Below are 10,887 nucleotides of genomic sequence, written 5' to 3'. Positions count from 1 at the left end.
TGAATATTAAGATTCATAGATTTAGCAGATGATTTGTTAATTGGAATAAAAAGGTCATTTGCTAGTCATTTTAACAATAGATCAATTGGAACCCTATTTATTATTTAACTGGTAGTGCATAAGAATTGAAACGATGAATAATTGTATTATTGTCATGAGATGATCATTTTCTTCAAAATAGCAAAATATGAGAGAGTTATGAGAAGGAATTTTATAAATTTCTTTTTAAATATTGTGGCAAACTTAACATAGTTTAAAACATGGTGCTGATAAAAATATCAGGTGTATAAAAAGGTCTAGTATTTTAGAAGTCAAAATTACAACCAAAAGTGGTGGTGGTGTTTTTTGTTTTTTTTCTTGATGAATTAGAAATATAACCACGAATAAGATAATTTACAAATAAAAGGTGGAATCCAAATTTGTACATTTTTTTCTCTTCCTAAATCAAATAATGCCATTCCCCTCTCACTGGATTTTAATTAGCAGAGGTTTTTTTTGGAAATGGCATAGTACATGCTCATATGATGACTCAAAATGTAACTTGGCCTGCAGTTTTCTTTCGGGGAACAGAACACTCTAATTCAAATCCATTATTAAAAAGCAGATAACATGTGCACTTTCTGAAATGCCTGTGACTTCACTCTTTTGATTTTGTGTAATTATAAGAGAATGTTCATATGTATTTGCTTTTCGATTGGCACAGCATTTTAAAACTGAGTGTCTTCAGATAAAGTGCATATTTTCTTCTGGTTCATAAAGAAATATCCCTGGTTTATGTGCTCAAAACTTTTGTAAATGTTTTATAATGCAGTCACAGTGCAGTTTATAGCTGTGCTTACAGTAAGAATTTCTGTGTGTACCCTTGGTATGTAAAGAAAAAAAAAATATTCGCTATTAGTTTGGATTTTGAAATTAATCATTGGTAGTTGGATCCTGTGCCTTCCCACTGTGTTATCCTGCAACTGCTCGCAGTTCTCAAGCAAAACTTTGAACTCAGTATTTTTCCAAACTTTGCAGCTCAAAGTAAATACTTTTCATCTAAACTAATTTCAGTTATAAAATAGGGAAAACATCACCCACTTAAAAACAGCTTAAATTGCATGTACTTTGTCACTGTAAATAAACAAGGTAAACATTGACATAACTTCAAACTATTCTTGGGTTGAAAAAAATCTGCAGTTCAAAATAAAATTCCGCCTTTGGTCAACATTTTGGATGCAATTCAAAGTTTCTCATAAAATAAACATATTTTAAAGAGTGTTTTGAATTTCACTGCATAATTCCTAGCCAACAGAAATTACAGTGGTATCTTTAAGGTTTATTATATGTCAGATCAATAGCCATTATGCAAGGCTAACACAGCCATCAAGATGCAATACCTTTCTCCCGCTTAACCCTTACCTCCATGACATTGAAGGAAAACTTCCTATGGGTGGTCCTTGGGGAAATCCTCTCACAAAGTGAAACTTTCTTGTTTCTTTGTTTAATAATAAAAGTATTCCTTTTTGGATAAAATGGAAAGTGAACTGAATTTGGGGTCAAGAAAGCAACGTATTCATTAAGGTACTCTTCACGACAGTTTTTCAGTAAAAGGGGGGAATGATTTTGCATCCTGCCTAATAACAAATTGTTTTGAAGCTTTAGCTTAAAATGAAAATGCCCCATCACAACAGATTGTAAATTTTTTTTCTGATGCTTTTAAAAGTGCCTCGATGATTTCTACGGCTACAGTGTTAAAGTTAAGTATTTGCTATTTTATTTAAACATTTTGAAAAATGAACATTCTGGGGCTTTGCAGCATTATTAAGAAAAGCTGTCCATACTTTACCATGTTGTTACAGTGTGTTTATCTGCTGATTATAAAATGTGTTAAACAGTATTTTAAAAACAACAAAAAAAATGCAGAGCTGCGCTTTGATTAATTCAGTGAACAAAACATATGCTGTTGGTTCTGTTCTCTGAAATTCATATATGATCAATAAAATCTTTTAAAAGAGCAACTTTGGCTTTTAGGATCGTACTGCCGACCATGTTTTTCATCCCAGTTAACTCTGGGCTCATACTGTTAACTTAGGCAAATAAAACCACTTTCTAGCTATGATGGTAATGTCTTTTTAATGGATTCTTGTCCTCTTTCTAAAATTTCTTTAGGTTGGAAGCTGTGTATTGTGGCTGTTACCCACTTTGTCCCAAAGATTTGGTTTATCCTGAAATATTTCCAGGTAGCTGCTTTAATGTGCTTTCGTCTTTGTTGAGATTTAGTCCATGATTCATGCTAAATTAGAAAGTTTGAAAATAAACTTAGGCAGGAGCAATTGTTTATTTGGCAAGTCAACATGTTAGTGTTAAGGAAAATTTTATGTGTTTTAATACATTAGAGTAAGCTTATATTTACCATCTGTTCTTTTAAGATAACAAAAAAGCAAGTTTTCAAATAGCATTCTTCATTGTTAGCATACACATCCCATAATGATGGATTTTTATAAGCAGGTCAGTGTTACTGCAATTGCTTACAGATTTTTTTTTTAATGATATACACAGAGAAAAATCGAGGACTGAAAGTCACACCAAATTATTTAAACAATTGACTAGTTAATAATATGCAACTGTTGTACAGAGTACATACGGCTGCAGTACTGGTTCTTTGAAAAAATTCTCATCACTAAATATATCACATATGCATTGTGTTACATTAGAATAATGTATTTTAATCACCCAAAGGAGATGTCTAAACAGCACAACTACACAGTCTTATTTAGCATTAAACATCCTTGTGAGCTGAGGTAACCTTATAAAATCATGCTTAAATAATGTAAAACACGAGGCGGCACAGAGCAATATGCATTTTTAATTAGTAAAGTGACTAATATCGAGTGTGTGCTTTGAGGTTTTTGTTTCATTAAAAATGTATCTGTTTTTCCTGCAGCTGAATATCTGTATTCTACACCTGAACAGCTTTCAAAAAGGCTCCAGAATTTCTGCAAGAGACCAGATATTATAAGAAAACATCTCTATAAGGTAGTTATTGAGACGAGATTTACGTGGTCTAAATGCCATACTGAAGTACAAAGAAAAATCTTGGAAAAAAAACATTTAATTAACATACTAATGTTTAAAGGAAACATGCTAGGGAGGGATATTAGTTGTTACACTAACAAGGATTAATTAAACTGGATGCCAGTTGTATTAACCTAGGTCTTATGAAATACGTGCACTTAATGCACGGTACATGCTTTTTTTTAATTTATTGTTTTCTAAGATGACTGTCCTTTACGTTTAGTCCCAGGAGGCTTATAAAAATGAACCTGGATTAATGTAACTCATTAGTTTAAAAGGAAGTAAAGGAAAGATTCTACAATTATACTAATGAGGATAAGCCTTTCTTCTCATCATAATGAAATCTTCAGTCCTCAAAAATTCAGGTGAATGACATTCGTGAAGTTTGGTGTTCATTTTTTAACTACTTGAAAGATGAGTCTCAAGGATCAGATGTTTCCCTCGTCCAGTTTAATAAAATTACAGAAAAAAAAAAAACCCTCAGTTCGTTTAGAATTAGACTGTCACTCTCCTCTCTGAATGGCAAAGGCAAAAAAGAACAGAGTTTAAATAGTATCATCATTCAGTTCCCTCATTCATTATGTTTTTTCCCTTGTTTGAATCAAGATTTTTACATTGTTGAAATAACAACACAAAGAGACCCTACTAAAAGTCTAAGTAATTGAACTGGGATAAATCTGCTTTACGAGTTTTGAAGGTGGCTCTAGGCCATGAGTAATATACCTTTTTATATTCCTTGAATGTCGCATCTTCATTTTACATAAATTCAGTATAGTTTACAATCTAGCAGCTTTATAATCCAGCGTATTTTAATTTTCCTATGTTAATATATAACCTCTCACCACATGAAATACCATTCTCTGCCTTTCTTCTCTCCTTTCCCTTTTCGTGGCCTAAAATACATATTTACATAGTGATGCATCAAAACATGACTTTGTTTCTGCAGGAAACAGTTAAACTTCAGGAAAAAAGGGAGAGAACCAAAAATGCAATTTAACACCCAATTTCAAGCTCATTATCTTTCATTGTCTATTAACTTGGCAATGGTTCAGAAGGTAGCTCATAATAGTTTAAAATGCTGACTGAACAGTTCCGGGCTTTAGTATTACTCCTTCAGTCAATACGACTGTATCGTATACACGGGAAGCTTCAAAGAGCAAACAGTCTTCCAAGGTTTACGTCCAGATTTCCTAATTTTGAAAGTTCAGTCGTGGTCTGCTTTGTGTAAAACGTTAATTTAGTAGTTTTCCCACTGGACCGACTATCAAAGTGTGTAGATTATGAAATTGAAGAAATAGAATAGTACACATTAATACAAATGGATTCATTTTCCACATGTGACACAAAGCTATTTTCAATGAGTTTATCATTTAATTATTGATTTTTTTTTCCCTTCTGGTAAATTTTTGGGCAAGTATTTTTTTCAGTTTTATTGAGCTGAAATGGATGTCCAGCACGGTGTAAGTTTCAGGTGTGCAGTGTAGTGCTGGACCTACACTGTGAAGTGATCACCGCCATCAGTTTTACTGCTCTTACATCACCTCATATAGGTACTACCAAAGAGGAAAAACTGTTTTTACCTGGTGATGAGAATGGTGAAGGATTTATGACTGTGTTTCCACCATCAAAATGTATCAGTTTTTAATTTTGCTTCCAGGTAGGCCTCATTATCCCTGTTATTCCGCATCTGCAAATTTTTAACCATTTCAAATGTTCCTGCAACAGGTTGCTTTTAGTTACAATAGAAAACAGATCTCCAGTTGAAATATTTTAATTGCGGCTATTGCGATAACATAGCTATAATTATTTGACCGACAACTTTTGGAAAAACTGAAAAAGTATCAGCTTAGTGGTATGCTGTTAATATACCAAATTGTTCCTCTTACAGCTTGAAAGATAACCTATACCTTAAATGCTTTTTCATGTCACTATGTGTTACATATATTTTCAGTCTGTGCATCCTAAAATGCTCCAGCTTAAAGTTTTACAAATTAGTATTTCGTGCATAAGCAGTTATAAGAATTTATATGTATTTTTTTATTTATTTTTTACTATGGGTATTTTTCCCTTATAAATCTATTATATATTTTAGTATATGTCCTCATTCATAGACCTTGATGACATTGTACCCGCCAGTTAATCTCAAAGATTAATAAATTAATCCAAGGATTAGAAGTAATCAAAAGCTTTATGATGCAATTGTCAGGAGAAACTGGTAAGAATCACTGGAAGGACCACAGATTTAGTTTGGTTATTGTAATAGGATTTAGACCCCAAACAGGAAAAGAATGCCTGCTAAAACTTTATAATTAAGGTATAAAAAGTTACACTATTTTTTTTTTACCGTTTGTTTTATAAATATACACATTGCAGGTAACATTTGCCCTCACTAAATACCAGAGACTTATTCCCCGCCCCCCAGGCAGCTTTTTATCTACTTTTCTTATGCAATGGGAGAGACTTTTGTGTATACTATAAAGAGAGTGTTGGGGTTTTTTTTTAGATTCATTCCATTGGACAGTGCTGTTTTGCTTTTAAAAACATATGCTTCTAAGATCTAAAAGGATAAAATGTCACTGAATTCTTTAATTTGCTCCTTTTACATTTTTACACCTTACTCTTTTTTTTGTTGCTAAAAGTTTACATTTTAAAATCGTCTCAACTACTTATCATATAGAGTTCACTTTAGGATAGGATTTTTCATATGGATTCACACTTAGAAATTTAATGACTAGAATAAGGCTACTAACACTTGGCTTTCTTCTCACATGAGACATTATACTTTCAATATGAGTGAGAGTTTGGGGGCTATAACTTGAAGCAGGATTTGAAACAGAATGCTAGTAACTGAAAAACAGAAACAGAATTTGATACTTTTTTTTTCTTAAAGTCACTTATAGTGACTCTCTCTACTACAGAACACTGTGCCTATGAATTCTCACCTGAAATGGTTTCAGACTTGAAATGTTTAAATTCCTCACGTGCATGCAAGTGTGTTCTCCCTCTCTCCCTCTCTCTCTCCCTCTCTCCCTCTCTCTCTCTCACATTTCTCTTAAGATATTTCAAGAAATGCATGCAGAAATTAAGTTTCTGAATTATTTTAAAAACCTAAAACCAGGTTCTTAATTTAAAAGATCTAAAGCCATTTCTTAAAAAGTTTGCAACCAGGCTCAGCCGTGGACCGCAGCGTCCTTGCACTTCCAGGACACATCCTTTTCTAAGTAGGTTAGACACATCGGCCACACACTTGTCACAGAGATCAAGTGGGTTTCACTTCATCTACGGTAGGGAGCTCTTTTGTGATTCCCAAACCTAACTTGAACACAAGATTCTAGAAGTAATCATAAAGTAATCAACCAAGGATTAAGTTCTTATACTAACATAATTCTTCCTTTCACAGCCCAAGCAAGTCTAATACCGGGAAGTTGTATTTTTTGTCTCATTTTGACTATGTGAATTTACTTACCAAAAATTCCCAACAATTACTTGAGATCAGAACTTTATGCTTCTAGAGAACTTTTGTTCATTATATTTTAAAATGCTTTAGGAGAAAATTTTATGGACATTCCCTTGTGACCAGTATTGAAAATAACACAAGAGCACAAACGGGGCAGTTGTATAAAATACTCACTGCCTGGACTAACAGAATAGATTTTCATTCCCACCCTAGTTCTCATTTAATTTTATTTACAAACTGAGCAATATTCTGTGTGAAAAAAAGAGATGCCATCCTTCCGTTGCTTTACGAGAGTAAACTGTAGTTTCTGAAGTCTTTTCAGATGATAGCAGCTGATTTTTATTTTGTTCTCCTCCCCAAGGTCTTCAGCATTCCAGAAACCTTCCTAACCTACCGTTATTTGGAGGAGAGGATAGTTTTCAGATTTCTGCCTCAAAGTGACTCCAAACAATGATTAAGCTTACAATTCAGACTCAGTGCCCAGAAAAGCCATTTGTGGTGGTCCTAATTATGTCAGGCTATAGCTCCCCGAACCACAGCCAAGCCACTTTATGTTTCCTTCAAGAGACTGGCCACTTTAGAGTCCCCTTTTAATTTGAGCGTATACTCTAGATGTGAGTAAGGTGGTGCTCGCTAGTATTAGCACTCCTCCAAAGTCATTACTTCTTCTTTAAAAGTGAAAACTTAAACGCTTGTGACAGTTTCAGAACGTCTAAAATCTCTCAACCGCACCAGCACAACTTAAGGCAAATTCTCAGTCTCCATCGTTCTCCCTCTCTCCCCCCTCCTCTTCCCTCTCTCTTCTTTCTTCACTCCTTTCCTCGATTTTGTCTGGCTTGGTTTCCCTTTGATTGGTCTGAGTAAAATAAAAGCAGAAAATCTCTAGCACAATAGATATACGTGGGGTGATGAGGACCCCTTAGAGGTTTTGGCTACTTCTTCTCTGCTGCTCATTTGTAGCCTGGCTCTGGGTGAACTTCTTGGCCTCTATATGATTTATCTGTAAACTTGGAAGAATTCTTTTTTTCTTAATTCTTAATAGCATTTTCCCCCTGAGGTACTGCTATAATGAAATAATGAATATAAACCCGTTTGTAAACTTGAAGTGCTTTATAAATTCCATGTAATAGTAATGGCATTTCTCTTGTGCCTTCGCCACTTAAAAGTAAAATTCACATTTGCAGAAACATGCCTTAAGAGTGTTGTGTATCTTGTGTTTATAAAAGTTAAAAGTTGGATGATAAACTTCTAATAGCTGTCATCCATAACATAAACCAGGAAATATGTGTGCAGTAGAATGTACCCATTTGCAAAAAAAAAAAAAAAAAAAGAAACAGAAAAAAAAGTGGGGGGTGCTTTCCCTTATGGTTGGAAATACAGTTACACTTTAAACCAATCAGAAACTGGGATTTCCTGAGGTGATGAAACTTGAGAACCATTTACTTGGTGGCTTTTGGAAATCTAATTGACATAAGTTTTGCAAATTTGCAATATGAATTTTTAGCCTTTCGGGTCGTTAATGCTTCTTCATTGCTTTCTCTCTCTCCCTCCCCCGTACAGGGTGAAATGGCTCCTTTTTCCTGGGCAGCCCTACATGGTAAATTCAGGTCTCTGCTTACAACAGAACCTAGGGAAGATTTGTGACAGATGGGGCTAAGTCACAAACTTGCAGCCTAAGGCAGAATCTGTAGAACTTTCCAGAGTGTGCCCATATTTACCTGATCAGAGAGAAAAGAAAATCTGCAGAGGAAGCTGAGCCCGGCTGCTTGTCATAGCTGACACAGAGCCATCTGCCACAAACCTGTGGCGGCTTCAGATCTCCAATCCCTGCCACCACCCCAACTCAAATTAAATACAGATTCCTAGAGACGTTATGATGGTTACACATGTCCTCGGCATCACATGGAGGAGACTGTTCAAAAAAAAAATGTGGCCTGTTGTATAACCGCACTCATGTATCCCATATGTGGTGCCACATTGAATTTCCGGTTGAATCCGTTTTTATCCTTTGTACTGGATGACATGGTGCCTGAATTCTTTCTTTTCGCCGACTCGATGGCAGCCAAACTGCAGCTTCAAACGCTCTCACTTGGCTGGGTTTCTACCTAGGTTGCCAGGTTATCATCGGAGCCTTCTTGTGTCCTCAAAGGGCCACAGGGTCTGAAAGGAGGATCAGAATTCTACCGACTAATTGGGCAGCCATCTCAGGACTGTTCGTGGGCAAAGCAAATTAATGACTCCCTGGCACTGGGGTTTTTAAGTGAAGGTATTAATAAGGGGTCTGGCAGGTATTCCCATGATTCACAGAGTTACATTTGCATTTCATTTGTCTTAAAGAAAGTTGCAAGATAAACAGCTGTAATTCAGACAAACATGGGGAATACACTAAGTGGGGCCATCCTGCCCATTAAAAATGAACACTGAGATACATGTTTTAATTTTTTTCCAGGGATAAAAATAGAGAAGTCAAAATACTTCTAACAAAACCACTCGTTTTGACATAAATATTCCTCAAAAATATTTGCATCTAGCTACAAATATAATCTTTCCAAGATAAATCACTTATGATTCCAATAGTCTAGCTGCTGTATTTGTTGATGTAAAGATGTTTTGAATGGCTAGATTGTAAAATAAATTTTTAATAAAGTGCCCACTGCAATTTTTAATTAACATATCGCATCTCCGTGTGAGCGTGTGCGTCTATCTGTAGGTTTCTCCCTGAACACTTTCCTTGTGTCAGAGACAACGAATACAATTGTTTCTTTTCCGGATGAACAAGGATCTGTTTTGCAAATGTTTGTGAGATATTATGACATTTCCAAGATTTTCTTTGCATTCTGGAAAGCAGGAGGTAAACATTTGTAGTCATTAAGGTAAAGTCTGTTGATAAACCATCTTCTGTTTACTGACAGGTAAATTGTAACTTTCCTAGCTTTTGAAATGAGTAACTTCTATACACTGCAGGATGAGGAGCAGGGGGGTAGACAAGGGCCAAGCCTGGCTCTCTGGCTTCTAGAAGGATTGAGTGGTCTAGCAGGCATTCGAGAAAGAGCGGGCATTGCTTCAGCAGTCTAGTATTTGACAGGTAGCAAAAACGGAAGCAGGAAATAGATCAAGGTCAGGGGCCCAGATGGAGCCCTCCGGATGGGGGCAGTCCTGCAGATACATCAGACAAAGCAGGAGTTCAGGGCCCATGACGCCAGGGAATTTAAAGGCAGAAACAGTATCTCTGTCTTTGCACAGTGTCTTCTCCCTAACCCGTGTCTGATGGACATCCCAGCACTGACTTTGAGCCCTCACTTTCCGAGAAGTCACTGAACAAATTACCCCCTCACCCATAAAACACAGGGCTCAGAGATTATTTGAGAAGTCCCTTTTGGTCTGAGACCGTGGAACTCAGAATCTAGTGGGTGTGCTCCTTCTGAGTGCAAAAGTTAAGGTATAAATACATCTAAGAGGTTCTTAGACTCCTCCTGAGCAGGGTTTATCATCTAATGAGACGCTTCTGTCAGAAAGGCGTTGTGTCCTAGATGACATCTTCTCAAAGTAGTATTACACTCTCACAGCCAAGACACAGTGCTCAATTTTATTGTGTTTTACTATCTTGAAAATAATGAGCCCACATTTTATAGTGAACAAGATATTATATGCACAACTGTCCATATATGTTTTCTCACTAAATGATGGGAAAACAATATTAACTACCTCTCAGATAGTACATCCAAAACATTTAAATATTTTCCTGATTTTGGCAGATACAGTATTGCCAGTTACCTGTGTATGGAGATTTTTTTTTTCTACAGCCATAAACTCAAGTCAAATTTTGTCTTAAACTGTGCCCACTATTCCTTCCAGAATAAAAATTTACATGAATGTTGTCACTTTTTAAAACTATGCTGTCAGATTTGGGATTAGTGCAAATAAAGAAAAAAACTTTTCTAAATGTGTGATTCTTAACATTTGAAAAGATAACTCTGTGTGTGCGTGTGTGTGCGTGCGTGCATGCACGTGCCCACTTAGCAACCATGATATGGTGGAATGGAGTGTTATTAAGTAAGTTAACCCATGTTTTGTGGAAATCAGAGGCTAATTGACGGTACAAGTTGACTCTTTAATTACCACTTCCCTTACTTTCACTAAAGAAATCAAACACTCCCATTATTTCTTATTTTGAGTGTGGTTGTTGAAAATTTTTGTTCTTTTTTTAAACATTCAATTATGTTCATTTTATTCTTTGGAAATGAATCACTAAACCAGTTTTAATCTTAAATGTCTGTAAAAGTCTGCTCATTATCAACCTTGATACAATGTGGAGAAGACTTGTCCAGAATTTACCTAATCTCTGTTTCTGGCTAGGTGTTTCCTAGTTCTTA

General features: G+C 35.6%; 1 protein-coding gene across 13 annotated transcripts in view; it reads left to right on the top strand.

Moving 5' to 3' along the window:
* The window catches only part of GTDC1 (glycosyltransferase like domain containing 1), a 349,484-nt gene extending 339,032 nt beyond the window's left edge, over nt 1-10,452 (top strand). For 10 of the 13 annotated variants that reach the window (XM_032479388.1, XM_032479392.1, XM_032479389.1 and 7 more), the window contains 3 exons: nt 2,152-2,222; nt 2,927-3,018; nt 6,876-8,066. In XM_032479388.1, the coding sequence (XP_032335279.1) occupies nt 2,152-2,222; nt 2,927-3,018; nt 6,876-6,968 (256 nt within the window). In that variant the 3' untranslated portion in view covers nt 6,969-8,066. The other 3 variants (XM_032479395.1, XM_006191396.3, XM_006191394.3) reach the window with 1 other exon arrangement.
* The last annotated feature ends 435 nt before the right edge of the window (nt 10,453-10,887 follow it).

Source organism: Camelus ferus, chromosome 5, assembly GCF_009834535.1.
Source record: "Camelus ferus isolate YT-003-E chromosome 5, BCGSAC_Cfer_1.0, whole genome shotgun sequence".
In the NCBI taxonomy this organism is placed as follows: Eukaryota; Metazoa; Chordata; class Mammalia; order Artiodactyla; family Camelidae; genus Camelus; species Camelus ferus.
The sequence above is the reverse complement of the archived record's forward strand: the minus strand, read 5'-3'. Positions and strand labels throughout refer to the sequence as shown.